The sequence below is a fragment of the Parasteatoda tepidariorum genome, chromosome 5 (genome assembly GCF_982258835.1).
Source record: "Parasteatoda tepidariorum strain Cologne lab strain chromosome 5, Ptep-v5.0, whole genome shotgun sequence".
Taxonomy (NCBI): Eukaryota; Metazoa; Arthropoda; class Arachnida; order Araneae; family Theridiidae; genus Parasteatoda; species Parasteatoda tepidariorum.
This window is the reverse complement of record NC_141759.1, coordinates 103,922,295-103,944,098: the sequence shown is the minus strand read 5'-3', so window position 1 is coordinate 103,944,098 and position 21,804 is coordinate 103,922,295. Positions and strand designations below refer to the sequence as shown.

Sequence of the window (21,804 nt, the reverse complement as noted above, 5' to 3'; positions counted from 1 at the left end):
AAGGTAGATCTCGAAATATTTCATCCATAAAACGTTGAAATGTCTGGGCAGCATTACAGAGTCCGAAATTTAGAAAAGGAAACTCGAATAAGCCGAAAGGGGTGGCTATCGCAGTTTTAGGAATATCAGCCTCATTAACTGGGATATGATAGTATGCTCTGACGATATCTAATTTAGAAAATATTGATTTTCCATAGAGAGCATGTGCGAAATCATGTAAATATGGAATGCCATATCTATCCGGGACTGTTTTTGAATTTAAGAGTCGATAATCTCCTACTGGTCTTATATTCGAATTTTTAATAACAACGTGTAACGGAGAAGACCAGGGACTTTTTGAAGGACGACATATACCTTTTTCACACATTGTTGAAAATTCGCGCTTAACTGCTTCGAAAACTTGCGGATGTAAGCGACGTGGCTTACAATGTACAGGCGAACCTGTTGTTTCAATGTGATGAACGGTAGAATGTTTAATAGATTTTCTTTCTTGCGAGGGGTTAGTAATATCCGAGAATTCTTGTAATAAATTTTGAAAAGGCATATTATTAGATATAGTTTTAACTGAGCACTGAGAAGAATTAGCAAAATAGCCGCTCGACTTTAAAGAAGTGTTTGAATCAATGAGACGTTTATTCTTCAGATCAACAAGTAATGCATAATGCGTTAAAAAATCAGCGCCAATTATTGGCGAGGTGACGTCAGCGAGAATGAAATCCCAGCCAAATGAACGACGGAGGTTAAATGATAATTTTAAATGTTTTGTTCCGTAAGTTTTAATGGGTGAATTATTCGCGGCATATAGCATTATGCTGCTTGGCGTATATTTATTTTTACTGTTAGAAATAGGCAGAACGCAACATGCGCTTCCCGAATCAATAAGAAAATTTAAGTTTGTATTTTTATCGTAAATGAATAATCTGTTGCCTAATTTATTAGCCACGGAATCTGCAGGCAAAATAGATGACGTGGCACTTATTCGTTTCCCGAATTAAATGAACAAGGTTGTTTACATTTTAACGCATCTTTTCCAAAACGAAAATGATAAAAACAAAGAGAACGTTCCTCTGATTTATTTCTTGTCCTTGAGTTTGTACGGCCACGAGAATCTGATCGGCGCCGGTATTGCTGCACAGACATTTTCGCTACTTGTAAGCTGAGCTCTGATATTTGATTTTGAAGAGCAACAAATGAATTACTTTTTAGATCGGTTTCAGTTTCATTTTGTTTAATGGAATTTATTTGCTGGGTGGGGGAAGTTTCAAGTATTTTATCAGCTAGTAAAGCCAATTTGACCAACGTTTGATCAGTTAAAATTGATAAAATAGATTGCACATTGGGGGGTAAACGTTGTAGCCATATTGTTTTAAGAAAATCCTCAGTTACTGAATCGGTAGCAACTTCTCGCATTTGTCGTAGGAGAAGAGAGGGTTTTTGGTCACCTAATTGAAGTTCTGAAAGTAGTTTTCGAATGCGTTTATTTTCAGAATCCGAAAATTCGGTGATGAGACGTTCTTTTAAAGCATCATATTTATTAGTAGCAGGGGGTGAAAATAACAAGTCTGATACATGAGATAGCGTTTCTGCATCGATATGTGCAATAAGACTTGCATATTTAGTTTCATCTTTGGTTATGTTAGATAAAGTAAATGCACTTTCAACTTGTAAAAACCAAAGTTTAATATTTGTGCGCCAAAAGGGGGGTAATTTAAGTGCAATCTTATCTACGTGAGTATTTTCAGCGTTATTTGGCTGCATATTAAAATGTAATAATATATATATGTAATGAAATTAAATTAATATACAGTATGCATTCCGACAGAAATTAAGAAACAAAAATTGAAAAGCCACAGTACCGTTTTTGTGAAACTTCCGATATCCAAAGCGAAATTAGTTATTCCATTTGAAACATAATCTCCTTAATATATGAACGTCCGGCTGTCACCACTGTGGTGGTTGGTTGTGTCCAGGAGATGAATAGACGTAGTTTACATTTTAATTAGTATTTATTTAATATTTAATTGTAACGAACACAAGGGAAAACATGAAAGTTAGAGCAGTGCGTCTACAATGGCGGTTAGGCTTTTTCTTCGCGCGGAATGACAGAGACAGTTACTGATCGTAATTGTTGCGGTTACGATTAAGTTAAGTTCAGTCGCCGCAAAAGAAACAAAAGTGATTTAAAATATAAAACGTAAAAATGCGAACAAAAATGGAAAAATAAAAACTAGTAACTAAATTAGAAAAACCACAGCTGAGAGAGTGAAAAAAAAGGACAAACAGAGCATGGAACCACAGTAACCGAGAAGGGTGAATCAGGGTAAAATGAATTTCCACGCACTTTGGTGAGGACCTGTTATTGTTGTTGCTTATCCTCACTGTCTGACGGAGTCGGACAAGATCCACGAGTACGTTGACTGAAAGGAAGTCTAAGACTAGGAGAGGATTGCTTAAGAGATCTTCCTTAGAGAGTTCCATGCAATCCAAGAGGTGCTCAGGAGGAGCACTTGGTGCATTTGGCACTTGGTGCAGGTGACGAAGGCTTTCCTGCCCTCGTTGAAAGTGAGGCACTTGATGTGACCGCTAGCAAACCTTGATAGAACAGTCCGTGTACGTCTGTCACACGGGAGGTCAAGGGACAAGCTCAGGTCAAGGGTCCCTTGTACCAATTATGGGTTGGGGGTGTTTTTCACTCCTCCGAAATTTTTAAGAGTTGGTAAACGTTTAAGATATGAAAGGGTTTTCCTCTCCAAAAAATCATAGTGCCTTGGATTTGAAGGTTCGAAGATTGGGCAATTGAAGTGTCAATACTTTGATATTTAACATTCCTGATTAAAAAGGCTGAGCCTCCTCCACCCTTGGTAGATCTATCAGTTCTATAAATGTCGAATCCCTTGATCTTAAGAGCTGAAGTTTTCTTTAGTTTAGTTTCCTGTACAGCAACTACCTGGATGTCTCTGTTAATTGCAATTTCTAATAGTTGGTCCAATTAAGTTCTCGTCGCCCGTGTGGTCAAACCGTTTATATTGCACTGTAATATTTTCAAGGTCTTTGAGTCTTGTGGAGACTGTCGTATACTTAGGCCCTCTGCCTAAACCTCGAGCTCACCCCTGATTAATCTGTGCTACGGACGATGCAGCATCCATTTCAAAAGTCAACGAAGTCATTGGTGAGGGAATGTGCAGCTTCAGTTAGTCCAAGGACCGGAGCACCAGTAGGTAGAAGTCTGTCTTGGTTCCTTTGCCTACTGGTCTGTTATCAAGAATTCGAAAATTCAATTACCGCGCATTGATAGAATGTATGGCGTGAATTCAATTTCTACAGTGCCAAAATTATTTTCACTCTAATCACGTCAGCTCATCTTGATACCCTGGAATCTTGTTTTGTTTTAGTCACATGAATGTTAATTCCCTTGTTGACGACATTAGTTCCTCACGACCTCTCCATATCTTGGAAAATGCATTTTGCTCCTCTCAGACACTGTGGTTTTTCTCTCTCTCTTGGCTACTCTAGTTTTTCTAGTTCTGTTTCGCACCTTTATTTTTCCATTTTTTGTTAACATATTATACGTTTTATATTTTAAAACTACTTTTGTTTATTCTCATTCACGCCTGGCAAGTCTTGAAAATGGGTGCCTGTTTTTGTGCACTTGAAACGTGTCGACTATTATTTCCAACTTGTAAATTTTTGTAGCGAATGAAGTTTATAGTCAAGCAATATGGATCATGGGATTATTTATTGAAGATGTGGCTTATTTTACTAATTTTCAATTTTCGTACATGCAAAAACAAATTACTAGACTAGATATAGTTCTCTGACAAGGGAAACTAGAGAAGTGTGACTCGCCAATTTTGAAATAAACTAGTGGGATGTATGCCTTATGAGGAATAATTTTAGGGGGCAACATTCGTTTCGGCCCATAGAAGGTCTTGTGAGAGATAAAAAATAATTCAATATATAGAAAAATCGGTATTTTATTACTTTAATGCAGACTATTACTTATTGTAATTGTCTCATATTCCAATTAATTTGTAATTAATTGGATAATTAATTAATTTGCTAATAATAAATTAATTAACATTCGTTTCAGCTCATAGAAGGTCCTGTGAGAGAGAAAAAATAATTCAATATATAGAAAAATCGGAGTTGTATTACTTCAATGCAGACAATTAGTTATTGTAATTGTCTCATAATCCAATTAATTTGTAATGAATTGGATAACTAATTAATTTGCTAATTAATAAATTAATTAAAAAAATAATTAATTAATAAATTATTATTAATTAATTATTAATTGATTTGCAATAATTGCATACTCCAATTAATTTGGAAAGTTTTTTAAAGAAAAAAAAATTTAAAAAAATTTGATGTCAATTTTTTTTTAAAAATTAACCTGACAAGTTTTTCTGAAAAACCTGTTAGGTAAAACCTGAACTGATATATAAAATTTTCGAAATCATTTTTGACAATAAATATGCATTATATAGTACGTGGAAGTACCACAAAACTAATTGGAGTATGAGACAATTACAATAACTAATAGTCTGCATTGAAGTAATAAAATACTGATTTTTCTATATATTGAATTATTTTTTATCTCTCACAGGACCTTCTATGGGCCGAAACGAATGTTGGCCCCCAAAATTATTCTTCATAAGGCATACATCCCACTAGTTTATTTCAAAATTGGCGAGTCACACTTCCCTAGTTTCCCTTGTGAGTGCAAAATCAACTGACGGACATAAAACCAAATTTTTATAAAACGATGAAAAAATTTCATTTCTCTTATCAGGGGTCTGTTTAGGAGAAATTTGGGTCCATTAACAGACCCTTCACTAAATATCTTTTCATAAAAACGAACCCTTCACAAAATATTTTAACTTAAAAACGGACCCTTTACAAAATGATTTTTCTTATAATCGGACCCTTCACAAATTTATTTATCTTCATTATTGTTTTGTTAATTGAATAAACCCTTCGCAGGGCAGAAAAAAAGAAAAATGCATGTAAGCGAATTAAATTAAGTTTTGTCTTCGGCAAACGCTTCTTTCTTATTTCGTCCGAAATGAATATTCTGCGTTCAGCAGTATAGGCTAAATACCAAATATTTGTATGTTGCATCGCTAATTTAGTTGCTGCATTTGCTGTTTATTTTTCAGACTTTAATTTTTTTAATTATAATTTTACAGTGTTGAGCATAATCTTTTATGTCTTTACAATTTAAAAACTCATTGAAAAACGTTTTTTGCAATAACGGACCCTGGTTGAAAAAATGTGACTTAACATTTATTTTATATTCACAAATTACGAGTAATTTTTTCACAATTTTACAAAAATGGACCTTTCACAAAATGTCTGGACCGACCCCTGATATATGATAAAGCGTTAAATTTATTTATGACTACTATCGTTCGGAAAGTATTAATTTTCCTATTCTTATTTTCCCTATTTATTTTCAATGTGCACTCTGAATCCGCCTTAATTATTTTTATTGGGTAACTTATTAATTTCCTAAGGACTCAACATCTTTATTACGCGATGAATGGGTAAAGAGCCAAACTACTATGGACTGCTTGTGACTGCAATAGTGTTCGGATCTGCGAGTCTCCCTCCAGCTAGTTAGTTCACCGTTGAAGCCTGCGTTTTACTGTAATTAAGTGCTCTATATAGCTGGAGTTTCTGGAGGCTTTGACAGTTAAAAATTTTGAAGTTTTAAGGATTGGGTTTTTAATCTCCAATCCAACCAACTCGATATAGTGTATTACTTTAAATAATTTATGCTTCTTTACATTAAATTTGTATGGAGTCATAGGATTAAAAAAAAGTGTTTATTTTATATATACATGAAATGATTAAAGCTAATGAGGCTGAAGCTGGACCTTTTTATTTTTAAATCTAAACATAGGTTTTTAATCTAAGCATAGGGTCAAGGGGGAATCACACTTTTACCAGCATTATTAGATATTAATTTGAGCCTTGAGTGGAGTTGTATAATGTATAAACATATATTTATAAAAATGAGTTAATGTTAATTTTTTTTATAATGTAATATTTATAATATAAAAGTTGTTTTTTTTTAATTATGCATTAAAAATATAAACAGTTATAAAAATATTTTCTGAAATGTTTCTTGAAGGTTCAGTTATTTTAAATTTGGGATCTTTATCTTTAAATAAATCAAAAGAAAAACAAATTTAAAATAAAAGAAAAAATTTCTAAAAAAAAAATCCGTTTTTTTTTATACCTATCTCAGCTTATATTAACCATTATCCAGCTATTCAAAGTTGAACAGTTTTTTTTATTGGTAATGCTTGTTTCGTTCATTGGTATTAGTCTTATTATCTTTATATATTCTTTAAATTGATTTGTAATATTTGATCCTGTTTCTTTCAGACTGCAACGAGACTTTGTGGATTTATTTGGAAAACTGAATCCGGAAATGGATGCTGAACCCGGCTGAGCTGAACCCGGAAATGGATAAGTACAATTTTTTAACTTTTTTCTTTTTTGTTAAACGTTCGGCTATTATGTAATGTAAAAATATTTAAAATATTCACGAAAATTTCATTTTCCGCAAAAATGTTTTTTAGTAATCGTTACTGTTAATTGATGATAAACTGTATTGAATCTTCGTGGAGGAGTTTTTGATGGAGCTAAACCGCATTTACGTTACATGGAGAGGAAGACCACGAGAACCTCCCATGGTTAGCCTGACGGCAAGGAAACTCTAACCTATGATCTGTCTACAGCTGAGGATATTTCACGTCAGCACTGAGGTCGGTGAAAACCGGATGCGGAATTCGTATCGATTGGGATTCGAACCCGGTTACCGCATTAGAAGGTGAATGCTCTATCCCCTGAGCCATCGCGGCGCATGGATGAATGTTAGTGACAATCAGAAATTTTTACCCCTTACAATAAATAGGTCATTTTACTCCCTCTGCCGCATGTTTTTTTTGGATTCCTAATTTTCCTCCGCTGACAAAACTATTAGGGCAGTTTTTCCGATATTTACATTATTTCCAGGGTTATAGATCGAGCCGGCGAAACAAAGTAGTGTGAAATATGTAGCTTCTCAAGTTTTGCCCCGAATTAAATTTCGTCCAAGGTTTACGAACCTATACTTCAATCGGGATCAATTAAATTGTAAGGGACGTGAAGTTATTTGTTATTATAGGTAAGTATTATCATTGCTTGCATTAATATTTTGTTATTTATTGTTACATTAGCGGTTACAAATAAATCACTTTTTGGTTTTTCGGGGATAACTATTTATATCCTGAACAAATTTACCCAAGTATTAACTTACCATCAAGTAACGGGCAAGAGTCTACCGTACTTTCGAAGATTCGTGGTTTATAATTTTGCTCGTTTTCATACAAATGCAGCTAATAGGGCTCGTATTATTATTCATTTTTTGCTTTATATTTTCATGTTTTACTAGTTCTTTAAAATTAAGAAACGAACGCAAAACGTACCTAGTCTCAACAGAAAAGTACAAGCTTAAGAAAAAGTACTCAACAAATGTCTGGCTGTAACCAAGGACTGTCTCGTCTTCAACTTCCTCAACTGTTTAAATTTTCCGCAACAGCTCTTTTAAAATCTCAAAGCTCTGTTTATCGGCAAATTATATTTACACAAAAGGAATCCTGGTTGACCTCTTGCTAGCCAGCTAGTCGTCAGAACTCCCGCTCTTCTGCTATTCCAATTGCTGTGAGTATTGTCAGCTCCAAAATTCTAAATCCACCAATAAGAATCATAGCAGACGATTAGTCCAAGGAGGCTTATGTATGAAAGATCACTCGTAAATAAATAAAATAGAATTGCAAAATTAAAGGAAACTAAAATAAAATTGGCATAAAAACGCAATGTGATCTATAAGGAAAAATTTGACTCAAAAAGTTCCAACTGGAGAGTTTTAAATATATTTGCTTTGTTTTTATTTTGTTTTGTAACCGGAGTTGAAAAATCGACCAATTTTTAGTTTTACGACTATGCATCTTCAACTTCGTTGACTGTTAATTTTGAACCAAAACCAAAAGGCGAGGACATGGATAAATCAAGTATTGGGACAAATTAGCCTTCATAAATCTTTGATGGCACTAAACTACATTTGCATCACAAGGTGAAGAAAACGACAGCCTCCTACGGTGAACCAGAAGACAAGAAGACTCTAAACCTTGATCCGTCTACAACTAAAGATCTACATCAACACAACGAGCTGGAAGCGGAATTCGAACTGACTAACCACCACTGGGATTCGAACCTGGGTTACCTCTTAGAAATTTCAATGATCTATAGGGGAGAGTGGGGTCAATTGTAACAGGGTACGATTGTAACAGAGCAAACATTTCGAGTGTCGGGTTCTAGATTTGGTTCCTAGGTGGCGCACTAGGTGTATTTAATAAATCTACATGTACGCCCCTGATGGCAACCATTTTTATGTACTTTTGAAAGAGGTACATCACAAAAGATATTTTCACTCTACGCAAGTACTTTTTTTGGTATTAGAATATTATATTGTAGCAAAGTAATTTTGTTTAAACAAATGAAAATTAGTAACCGAATACGTAAGTGGACACCTTAATTAACATTTCAATAAAAAAAAAAGATTAGTTTTGCTAATTAACTAGCATTGTTTTTAACAAATGAAGCTGAAATGGAGTCTTGGGGACAATTGTAACAATAAGTAAAGGGACGATTGTAACAGCTGAAAATAAATAATCTTTTGTTTACAAACCATTACTTAACTCTTTAAGAACCACCAATAGTTTTCTATATCATTTATATTATGTTGCATGTGCATTATTTTATTTGACACCTTTCACAGCATAAATTAAAATTTTTAACCCCTTAAATTTAAAAGTTTAACCCTTTAGGTCTCTGTTTATTATTATTTTTACTCCTGAAATATCACTACTATTTTGATCAATAAAAAAATATATCACATTTATGATATGTATAATTAACTATGTTTTAGTTGAATTTATGAACTGTTACAATTGACCCCGTAAGTGGGGACAATTGTAACAAGTGCACAACTGTCAAAAATTGTTAATAACTAATATAACAACATTTAAAATAAGGTTGTTTTTTTTCTAGTAGAAGATAGTCTACTTTACTCGTCTGTCAATTAATACTAATAATATATTGGTTTTTTTGTTAGTTAAAAATAGTTAAGTAAAAAATGTTACAATTGACCCCACTCTCCCCTACCCTGATCTCGGTTACTTCAGATTGAAATCAATAACACCTCTATGCCAGGTGATACAAATACCCTGGGTAGAAATCCCTATTTGAAAGGAGAATAATGAGCTAAAACACAGCTCATAGGATTCATAAGTAGATTCAGGCTTAATATGTATGCTATGGAGTGCATCTGGTGCAATGGAGTGCTATCATGGCTTAGTGCGCCCTACAGAAAAATGCCAGGCTAAACGAAGTCAAGAAAACCCTCAAACTTATTGCGAAATTACGATTAATTGTTTAGTAGCATCCCTTATACAACCCTGATCTCTCTCCAATTGACTCTTATGTATCTCCATCCCTGTACAGATATCTGGATCGTCAATCGTTCATCTGTGACAAAGATGTACAGAAGACCGTGGAAAACTGGATCCACCAGCAACCCTGAGTTAGTACGCTGATGCCATCTTGTGTTCTAAGCGATTATATATAGTAGTACTGCTCTAAATTAACTGTAATAATAAAATTAGGAATAAAGTTTCATTAAAAATAACTGTAGTTTCGTTTCATTTGGTGCACCTTAACTAGTCATAGCATTATATATCTATGGAATATTACATCGTAAAAGTTCACTGAGCAGAATTAAAAAACGTTATCCCCTAAAAATCTATTGGTGATTTATTTTGGCCGTTATTTTATGAAACCTACCACTCAGAAATTTCAATACACCTCCGATTACATTATTTCTTGTTTTTCCATCATAAACAAAGCGTAATTCGTTATGTTGAGTCATAAAATATTCACCCTGTATAACTTTTGCTTTCATTATCAGATTTTCAGAAAGTAAAATTCTGCCCTAATGGTCGTAAAAGTTGAATTCAAATATGCTAATTAATTAGGAACTTTCAACTAAGTTTTAGAATCAGTTACAAAAACGTTTTCTTTTAGTAAAAATGTCTGTTTTTCGACGGAGTTAATTTTTTTTTATCATGAAAATAAATGAAAACTGTTGTTGCTGTCTAACAGTTTTAATTTATTTCTGGGCTGTACATTGGTTGCAGAAATGGTTAGAACTTCCGTTTTTGAGCGTAGCAGCTGTGAAACGAAAAGTATTTATTTGCATCAAAACTACTCAAACTACAAAAACTACTCAAGTGATGTTGTTTGGGCGTAAGTTTAGGACTTAAAGAAAAACTGGATTCAAGAAATTGTGGAAAGAATTTTTTAAGCATGAATTTATGTTCCTACTGCAAACGATCTTATATATCGTTCCTGCATGGTTCCATGGAAAGATTTGTCGATTCTGAAAAATTATAAATTACTTATCTGTAGACAATGCTAAACGAATGGATTAAAAACTATCAACCTTTGAAATAATATCTTATTACTATATTGCCCAAATACCCTTTGGAAAAGTCTCTAAGTTCTTTAAATTAGGTAATAGCTTATGGGTTGAGAGGCAAGCTGATAGGTTGAGTTGATCATTATTAATCTTTTGAGAGACATGTTGATACCAAAATGCTTTCGACTGTTCTCGTTCTTGGAGTTTTTGAAAATCCTTAAAACTGGAAAATAAAGTGTGTTATGATTATTTTCGTGTAATTTCCAAACGAAATAAGTTAAGAATATCTCGTTGAATTCATGAAGTGATGGAACCAAGGGGAACTAGTCAAACTTTGTCACCATGCCGCTGGCTGAAGACGCTGTGTGTCAGCAAGAAAAACACTTAACGGCATGAATGGTCAACCCCTAAATTCACAAGGATTACACCAATGATCAGTTAGGAAAAAGTACGTGGAAAAATTATTGAAATATCATATGCTTTTAAAATTATAGAGAGAGTTCTGCAATCGTTTGTAAAATAATGTGTGGTATTACGACTCTCTAAAAATGGACTTTTAATTATGTCACAATTTCCTGTGGCATGAATAGGGAACTAAGTGTAAACTATACGAAGATTCTAACGGAATTTCAAAAATTCTCTGTGTATTTCCAAGTCCAAGAGACGATATGCGAGCAGGCTTGGTTTTCTAGGGAGTTTAAATATTGAGATTTGTCTTTAAATTAGCAAGTAATTTTACTTTCATAAGATTTTTTTTGTATTCTTTCAAGTCTAAGGTCGAGAGTCATAAATCATTTTAAGGAAAAAAATGTCACGGCATAAAGTTTTTTTTAAATCTTCAGCTAAAGTTGAAATTGATTTACAAATTAAATGGTAAACAACTCATATTATAAGTAGTATAAGCACTCAAATAATTCAACAGCCAAGCACTCTTAAATCCTTTCATTCGGCAAAACTCTATATCAAACATTTTCTGAGACAAAACTGGAAAGCGTTTCTCACTTCTCGTATTTTGTCAAGAAGTTGGAGGAACAGCTTAGAACAGGGTAATGCCGATAAGCCCCGCAATAAAGCTGTTGCAGAATTCAGACTTGCTGTGGGCCATGATTGCCTGGCGAACCACCTCTGCCGCATCGGCATTCTCGCTGACCCAAATTGCCCGTTATGCTCGAATAATGAACTTATGGACAGGAACCATCTATTGAAATGCTCAGCTCTGCGTGGGGACTCTGAGGTGAGGCGCTACTGGAGTGCCCGACATCTGTTAATGAGACAGTGACTTCTGTTTATGAGACAGTGACTTTTTTCTCTTACTTGCTGGTCACTGTTAATGTAAGAGTTTGTCATTTTCTTTTGCCATTAGAAACAAAAACAAGCACAACAATAATATCTGAAGGCGTGGTTTTTAAGATAAGGTGTAAAAATTAATCAGAACTCAGAAGTCTTATTACGAATTTTAACTGCTTGCACCACTTGTGCTTGACTTTAAAAGGTTCTCCATCCATTGGTCAAAAACTCATTCGAAAACAGGAAAATTCGAGTTTATGTGAAAAATATAGTTCAATATGAAGAAAGGTCATCGACATAGGGTATAGCCAGACTACAGAGCCCTTTTGAAAGATTAAAAGAAAATTCAGAGTGGTGCACCACAGATCTGTGAAGGTTTAAGATCTTCTGTGTAGATTCAGTGCAATTGAAATTTCGCACTAATTCATGTAAAACTCAGAGTGTATTGGATCGGAGATCACTGAATCACTGGATACATAAAAGGAAAGTCCCGGAGTTGATATATTACTAAAGAAGGTAAGTGTTTCGTTTTGTGTATTTCTTTACAAAAATGTATTGAAATAAATGAGTGGTAGTGTGTATTGTGTGTTAAATTAAATTGTATGACATTTAAAAGAGGTAAAAGTAGACACTGTGATGAAATGATTTTACTAAATCTACTTTTTTTTAAAAAAAAATTAAAGGCTTAACTTTGTTATTAAGTTTCAAGCATTGATATTTTCAGCTCTTTCTTTTTTCATCTCTTTTTTTTCCTATTAACATCTTGTTTTATTTAAATAATTTTGTAACCGCGAACTTTAAGTTTAGAATTGCATTAAGCGCGCGTTTAGGTCAATTTACATTGCATTTATAATGTCTAAATATCTTTTTGATATTAGTTGCATAGATTGAGAAACGCCATCTCATCATGTATGGGGAAATAGAATTTTTCGGGGAAAGGAGGGGGATTCTTAGCCCCTTTAGATTATATCAAAGCTAATGTAGTAGTGGAATGAAGTGATGCGTACTGAACAAAAGGAAATTAACAAAAAATAATAATCAAATAATTTTACAGAATTCATTTAAATGTTTTTCAGCTCTGTCATACAAACAGAAGCTTTTTACCGAAGTTTGAAAACTGTTTAGAAAAGCTTTTATTAGCAGGTTAAAGGCTAATACAAAAAAGAAAAGTAATCCGAAGTTAAAGGATTTTTTGTGAAAAGCAAATATTTTTATGCATTTAAAAATATTGTGAATGTACAATATTATGAAAAATATTGGGAACTATAATGGGAGACCTATTACTAATGATTTAAAAAAAAAACGATTTTAAAAATTATGAATTTGCAAAAAGAAAATATTTTGAATAACTATTTTCAAGTAGTTTTTTTCTAGTTAAACTAGAAACCAGTTTTTTGTTATGCAAGAGCAAAAGTGCTTATTTGTTTAATTACTAATTATTTACACTATAGTAAATAAACCTTAGATACCTTTTTTTTCTCTTGGTATCTCTCATGATTTTACATTTAAATTCCGCAAAGCATCTCATTTTAAAGGTCTACTTTTTAAAAAAATTTAAAATCTTCAGTCAAGACTTTTGAAAGTAATTTTTGAATTGAATTCGCGACTTGACTATGAAAAAAGGGAGACTATGAAAATATTAGTAAACTAGTTACAATACGCATCACTTTATACAATATGCATAACCAAAAGAAATTTGAATATAATCATACTACTTGCTGATGAGAGAGATAAAATATTCTAATAATGAAATATTAAATTAAATAAATCTGAAGTAAATATAGCCTTCATATAACGGTGCTTAAATACTTCGCATCTTTAGTTTTTTTTATACTTAACTGCATTTATTTTTTAATTTCTAGTATCTATATCTTTAGCTACATCTTAATGGCCTGGGTTATGTGAAATTTTATATTGGGATGGTGCGATTTTTGAAACTGGGATTATAAATGGGTGCAATTTTTAAAAACAAACAGCTGGATTTTTTTTTTCTGAATGATGCTAAAATGGTAACTTATTTTTTGGAAGGAAGGGGCTAGGAATGAAGGAAAGGATAAGAAGGAAGAAAGGGGTTAAGAATCATATGTCAGAAACCCTAAGAATGAAAGCGCTTATTGTGAAAGAAAGAAAAAAAATAAGTAGAAAAACTATAGATCGAAATATTGAAGGAAAAAAAAACTTATGTAGGAGTCACAACCCTCTAACTATAACGAAATTTCCGTACTTTCAGAAAATTCATTTTCTTTTAGATAAGATTATGCATGATTCTCAATTAATGCAGAATTAAAAAAGAAATGTTCACCACTACATATAAATAATTTGAAAAGATGTCAGATTGACAAATGGTCATGATCATAATTTTTAATAAAATTTTTAAGAAAATTCTATTTATTTTGAATATTTCGGTTTTAGTTCCCTACCTCAGTGTTCCCCAACCTTTTTATCACCGCGGACCCATCAACGTTGGATAATTTTACCGCGGCCCGCTGGTGGTGTGTGTGTGGGAGGAGGACGTTGACTGTTTATATTTTAGATTATTTCGATTTATTAATTTTAATTTAATTGTATTTAAACATGCCTTCAAAATAAAATGCAGTTACACCAAAAAATAAATATAAAGTGATTTAACATTTTAACTTACTAGAGCTTTAAATCAATGAGAACTCTGCGCTTTTTTCTTTGCAATGAGACTGTTCCATCCGGGGGTAATCGGATACAATGACTCCTTCCGTTGCTTTGTTTTGGTTGCTGTTACTGCAGAGAACCCAGCTTCGCACAGATAGGTAGTCGGAAATGGCAATAGGGATTTTAGTGCTGTGGTGGCAATCTCGGGATATTCTGCCATGTCTTTAATCCAGAACACCGACAGAGTTGTTGTCTCCAACGTAGTTTCAAGGCTGCCGTCGTCATTTGCAATCACCAGCAGTTGATCTTCTTGCACACACATACTAGATTCGCCCGATTTGTTAACAAATGGGTCGCACATCTATCCCTTACCAGATATTTTTAATTTGGGGTATAAACCTAGGAATTTAAATTCAGTTTCAATGAAATGGGCGGCCCGGTCCGTGGACCGGGGGTTGGGGAACACTGCCCTACCTCATTAATATTTTTCAAACTTCACATTTGGTGTGGATGACACTCATAGTGAGTTATAATTAAATTCTTTCGCTCGTAATTTCTGATTATATTCAACAGCCTGCAAAAAATAATCTTTCGAATCTTTTTCTTTATTCTAATATCACTATTAAGATAAATTACATAGTGAGTTGAAGAATTTGCAGGCCTTTTAACAGAATTTCACAATAAGCGCCTTTCATTGCACGACTCGTAGAACGATTATTATACGAATACCAAACTTGTTCTAAACTAATACAGTACGAATTTTATGAGATTAGAAATTTATTCAATAACATTTAATACTCTAAATCGCATTCATTAAAAGATTTTGGGATGCTTAATTTGTACATAACTCAAATTTGAGTTGCTTTACTTTAGAGTGCAATACCTTATTTTTTCTATGCTTTCGATACAAGCAAGTCTGTTTTGTGGACAGGGTAGCGTACATTTACAGGTACAAGCAGGGTATCGTATTATTTTTGTAATTTTCTATCGCAGTAGCGAATATATTCCTAAAAAAAGGTCACCGTTCTGAAATTTGAAAATACAGTAAAAGTTTGTTATAATGACAATTCATAATAGCAAATAATAGTGTCGTTAATAAGAAAGCACACTTTTAATGTTAAAATAGGAATAAAATGACTAAATAATATAATCTTTTTTTTTTCTTCGATTGTGTACAAGTATTTTTAACTAAAATAATCTGGAGTAGTTTCCATATAATTTTTAAACTTAATTGACTCTGTGCTTAATGCAAAACAGACATATCTACATGTCTTTTAAGATATGTGATAGATATTTCGTTAACAAAAAGCGCATTCTTTCTAAGTTCGAAGCAGAATTTCTAGAAGTAGCAGATCTTTCCTTTTGTAAGGAAAAATATAATTTAGCTGGTGGTCGGTCATGCATTTATAAAAATAAAATGTTAAATTTATAAGAAGGAAACTATATTTGATTTTCGCTTTTCTACATCGATATTAAAAATTAATGATATATCCAATTTAAGCCATTTTTGTATATATATTACTTACTGAAACAGCTGAAAATTGTCTCTAGTGCCACTTGCTAAAACAAGCAAGGCGATCTAAGGCAGAGGGTACGTTTCTTTCAGAATAATGTCGTTACTAACATTTAATCTGGACGTCTTTAATATAAGCATTTTGACGATGATTTGGAACTTGGATGTAATAGTGGACTTGTAACCGTGGCCGTTATATCGAGCTTTTACTGAAACACATCCTTTAGATTTCAATTCTGGATTTAACTCTAAAGTGGCGGAGCAGCAGAGATTAATTGCAAAACTTTTGAGTTTGAACAAAAATTTTAGATTTTCTCACCTAGACTTCAGTCAAAAATAAACTATTGGCGAATTTTGTGTTTTAGATAGTTGCAATAGTTCCAATCATTATGATGACTAACCGATGACGCAATACGGTGAGAAATATTTTAATCAAAAGTCCTAAGATAATTATGATTAATATGGATAATTACTTTCCCAAACCTATATGCGTATTTTTTAACGCTTCTTTTGCCATTTTCACGGAAAAATTTTTAAATATAAGAAATTTAATAATAAATATTTAATATTAAAGATTATTTAAAAATTAAATATAAAGGAATATTAACAATTACCTTAACCCTTTCCTGTTACCGCTCATTGCAAAAAATTACAAACCGTTAGAATATAAAACTTCTAAACGTTTCCTTTTTTTTAAGCAACCACTACTCTTAAAGTAACATAGAACTGAAATATAATTCTTTATTCGATTGTAGTTACTTAGGTGATGTTTGACTAAAATTTGAGGTTTACAATGTCTGAGAAGGTTAACGTTATAATTGTTTTTCAAGAGAAAAATTACCATCAAGCCAACAAAAAACTTTCCGAAATAAACTTGTCAATTAAGGTAGAATATTTTCTTTCGTCGAGTTGGAAACAAAACTAAATAGATCCAATTTATAATTTTTGCTGCGCCAGAATTTTTTTGGAATAATAATTAATATACAAAATTGGGATGAATTAGGATAATCAAAGAAGCGTTTAATAGTGAATACTTATAAGAAAAATATGAATAGTTAGTGTAAGTACTGTTGAGATGAAAATAATTTTTTCGAGGAAAAAAAGAAAACTTCAGAAAGTAGAGAGATGTTTTTTTTAATCAAAATCTATTTTTCGCTATGGAGAGGCAATAATAAGACTGTGAATAAGTCTCCTTGCCTATTTGCCAGCGCAGTATCAAAAGGGAAAGTTACCCTTCACGATTTTATTTTCTGACCGGCATACCGCCGACCCAATTCTGGGTTTACGACAATCGCTGTTCAACTCCATAGTTTTTTTAAATTTTGAACCCAATTTAGAAGACAAGGGATCTCTTGGATTAAGCATTGGTGGAAAATCTGCCTTTGTGGAAAACTTTTTGTCGGAACTAACCCACATTTGCGTTACATGGAGAGAGAAACCACGAAATCTTCCAAACGCCATCTCGACGGCAAGGGGGATTCGAATGTATGATCTCTCTACCACTGAGCATATTTTGTAGCACTAAGGTCGTTGCGAGCCGGGAGCGAAATTCATTTCCACCAGCTTGGTGCTTACGAGTTCTGGAAAGGCCTTTCTGAAGAACATTTTGAAAGGATTAAGTATAAAGTTTTCGAACTGTCTAATGCGCTCTTGAAAACTTTAGTAGTCCTTTTTTTTAAAATTGAGTTTCTACGGAGGGTCTGTGTCTGTCTTAGAACAGGACAACATCCTTAATACGCATGAAAAGGTAATTTAATACTCAATTGATCGGGATTGATTAACATTATGAAATCATATTAAAACCTGGATGATATGTACCCATAAGATTAAAGTCAAAATAATTTCATTTTTTTTAAATATGTATATAAATATTGTTTTCTGCCTCTGACTTCATGCTATTAGCTTAAGCAAAACACATTTTCAAAAATCTATCTTTCTAAAATAGATATTACCTGTATTGATTGTCATAAGGCATGATCAACTCATGATAGCCAACTCATGATAACCAATATTTAGCAGATGCAAGCAATTTTCCTCGTGCTTATCCTTTTCGAGGGGCCGTTACAAACGTATTATCATGGTGCCTAAAATAAACACCTCGGTACCCATAAAAGTATTAATGACTCCCTAAGCAGTATGAATTACAGCAATGCTTGTACCAAAATTAAGCATAATTACTGTAAAGAATAGTATGGCGTTTTTATACGATTCCCTTAAGTGAATTAGTACTAATTTACGATTAGTTTTGCTTTTTAGAACATGATTACCCTTAGTACAATTACTCTTGATTTTACTTAATTCAGTCTTATAGAACACATTTTAAATGAGTAATTACAAGAGAAATAAAGAAATTGGTTTCAATAGTTTTAGGAATACTAAAGTGGTGACGTAACGCCTACACCCTAGCCATGTTGATAAGTTAGTCGAAAAATTAAGTAAAATGATTAAATATAAAATCATAGAATAATTAAATATCAAAAAACTTGAAAATACTCCTATTTTGATTAATGTTGTAAGCTAGCAAATATCACTGATATTCTTTTATAAATAATTGAAATAAAAAAAGACCTTAATCAATCAGGAGTAGGATTTCTTTTTTAAAATTCTCTTTCTAACAAACTAAGTAAATTTTTGTAAGTAAAGGTAAAGTAAATAAACGTCTGTACGAGTTTTTGAACGTTAGCGCAGATGGTCCTGGAGTTGTAATATAGTGATAGAAGGAGTTGTAATATGTGAATCGCATCCAAAATCTTCATTTTAAAATCGGTGTTACTTAGTTGCATACCAAACGTACGTTTGATGTTGTTAATATTGCGATTGCACTATTTCACCGGGCAATGTAGAACTCTTTTGAAAAGTATTATAGATTATTAAAGTAAACTCGACTAAACTTTAGAAGTTTAGGAAATATCTTTTTTTCATTCTTTGTATAACTAAACACGCAAAATTGTTTATAATTTCAATAATAGTTTAACGAGTTAAGCCTAAAACAAAAGTATTTATTTCATTTAATTTTCTTTCCAATAAACTTGAAAATTGAGTTTATTTATAAAGCTGTACACGGAAAATCATGTATATAAAGTGTTCTTTATAATTCTTGTTTGAAGAATATTTAGATATGAAAATTAAATTTTCATTTCGAAGAGAAGTTTCTTATTAGTGTAGTATGGTTAGTTCACTTGCGTTTTCTAAGTTAGATCACTTGCAATAAAATTGGTTATTTATTAAACAGTTCGTAAAAAAAATTAAGCTTATATTGTTTTTTTTTTTACAATCAAATACGGTATTAACGCGAAATGTCACTCAATCTAATTGCATAGTGGGTAAATCCATATATCCATCTATATAATCCATTTTTATTCAAAATCATTTAAAATCAATTCAAGTTTTTAGATTTTACTATTTCAGGAATTAGTTATGACATAGGCATAAAAATGACCTCTAGTTTATTAATGTATTCAGTGGCAATGTTTCGGTCGTTGATCTGACATTTTCTGGCAATGTTAATGTTAAATCTATACCACGTTGTTTTTTCTTCATTTTTTTTTTGCTGTGTTTAATTTTAAGAAAATTATTCTCAATGAAATAATTTTAAACCAAATTTTGTTTTAGAGCAAATTTCAAACTTTGGCCACGATTTTGTTTCGTGGATACATTGCAGAAGAAAGAAAAATATATATATATATAAATCGTGTTTAATATTTTGTAAAACAAAAATTTGAACATAATTTCCAAGCAATTACTGTGTAATTGCTATCTTATAATTTGATATTTTTGTTCACTGATTTAAAACTAAATTTTTATACTTGAGTTAATTTAACGAGGGTTAAATTTAGTAATGTGATTCACATCGCAGTGACCAATTGAAAAAATAAATTTGTAAACATTTAAAAGGGAGGCGGATATTCTACACTAGAGTCAACTTACTAACTTTCTGCGAAAATTCTGATCGATATGGTAAAACTTTTTTTTCTGCGTTAAAGAGGGAAAAGATATATTTTGCTATAGTAAAAATATTATTCTAAAATTAAGCCTGACTTGAGTCATAGTTGGAATTTTTACAGTTGAGATTTTCACGAAATTTAAAATACGATCTCAAAAATAGGTTTATGATAAACAACAGAAATATTTCATTTAGAAAGGAACCCCTAAACAAATCTGCTTAATAAGTTTTTAGAATAAAATGTTGCCTCTTGTCTTAGGTGGAAATTAAGAAAATTTAGTTACTGGTCAAAGATTAAAATTATTCCCCGGTTAAAGCTATTACTAAAGGTAACTAAAAGAGTTATAATGCGGAGAATGTGTAATGTTTAAATTCTGATGAACTATAATTTAAGTAAACACAGAAAAAAAACATAATCAAAATCAAAACTATATAATATCTTCTTATAACGGTTGGTGGTCCACAAACTATGAATAATAGTTTTATGGTAGTTCGAGTTAAATTTTAATAATTTCGGACCAACTGATCACTTTTAATATATTGTCCTGTAATTAATAACTGATCAACATTGTTGTTCTTTTAAACAAAGATCAATAATGAATAAAAATAAATTTTTGAGGAAATATAATTAAATTTATAGTTGAGTCATAAATTATGAAGAATTTTAATATTTAATACTTATCTGTTTTCGCTTCAGTTATGTATTCCACAATATTATGGAGTAGGATCTTTAAATGATGAGCAACCATTTATAGCGTTGTATATTTTTTTAATTTTAAAAGGCCGTTTTATTCAGATTCAAAGTGTTTTTCTTTTTAATTAAGTATTTTTAAATTATTTTTTTATTAAGTATATTTTAATTAAGTATTTTTTCACTAAGCATTTTTTAACTTGATAGACTAAGAATTTTCTTCCATTCAAGAATTAATATTCAATAAAATTTAAACTTTTGTTATTTTTAATTGACTGCGCTATACTTTCAGAAGTTTATGATTTCAATTTTTCGAATGCAATAAACTATTGAGAGCACTTAAATTCCGAAGAATTATAAAATGAACATTAAATATGGATATTATTTAATATAAATTAATATGAAAATAGCAAATCAATTAATATAAATCTATAGTTAATTCCATTTATTTCTTGGCTGTCTGTGGTACTTTTTGTCCATGTCTGATGTAGCGTAACACTATCACTACCAGGCCCGTTTGCCAGAATTTCTATTAAGTGGGCATCATGTATTTTTTTTAATTGATGACTGAATTATTTTAAATTTGCATGCGTTTTAGATATCTCCTACCTTGAATAATCAAACATTAATCTAATATGTATGATATACAATCTAGTACATTTATACATTAACTTTATGCAGTAATTATTATTTTTTCCTTTTGAAAATCTTCTCGAGGATGGGGTAACCTCCTTTCGTAGCAGGATTCAAGTCCTGTGAAGATTTAAAAATTGTCTTCTACTCTTTTTTGACGATCAGTTAAAATGCAAGAAAAGAAAGATAAATAAACAAGACTGAGCATTTTGCATGTTTTGATGTTTTATTCGTAAAAAAAAAATCACGTTGTCAAATTCAAGTATATGTTTTGTAGCTTTACAAAATCGAATTCTCTCTCGTACTGCAATTTTGATATTTATTAATATTTTTTTGACGCAACAAAGAGAAACCTATTTTTTTTTAAAAAAATAGAAATAAGCACGACTTGTAATATTTCTTTTGTATGTCAATTATAAAGCCTTCGTTTACATACTATTCAGTGAAATGTAGGCCTTGTCAAATATGAGTATACTCGATGTTTTATTCCTCATATTAATCTTAGATTAGTTTTATGCTCTTGGTGATCTTGGTGAATTTTCCTCAAAATTTCATAGAGTGCTGCTTAATCAGTACTGTGCGGT

General features: G+C 31.8%; 2 protein-coding genes across 2 annotated transcripts; both read right to left on the bottom strand.

Annotated features, from left to right (window-relative positions):
• Nucleotides 1–975: 975 nt before the first annotated feature.
• LOC147809928 (uncharacterized) lies at nt 976–1,758 on the bottom strand. Its single transcript, XM_087162941.1, has one exon. It carries the CDS (start codon nt 1,756–1,758, stop codon nt 976–978), a length of 783 nt encoding a protein of 260 aa, XP_087019067.1.
• Nucleotides 1,759–14,468: 12,710 nt separating this feature from the next.
• LOC147809927 (protein FAM200A-like) lies at nt 14,469–14,801 on the bottom strand. The gene has a single exon (XM_087162940.1). The coding sequence runs from the start codon at nt 14,799–14,801 to the stop codon at nt 14,469–14,471; it is 333 nt and encodes a 110-aa protein (XP_087019066.1).
• Between the last annotated feature and the right edge of the window lie 7,003 nt (nt 14,802–21,804).

What these genes read in the sequence shown, in the direction of transcription:
- LOC147809928 (XM_087162941.1), bottom strand. Translation starts at nt 1,758, where the DNA reads ATGCAGCCAAATAACGCTGAAAATACTCACGTAGATAAGATTGCACTT.
- LOC147809927 (XM_087162940.1), bottom strand. Translation starts at nt 14,801, where the DNA reads ATGTGCGACCCATTTGTTAACAAATCGGGCGAATCTAGTATGTGTGTG.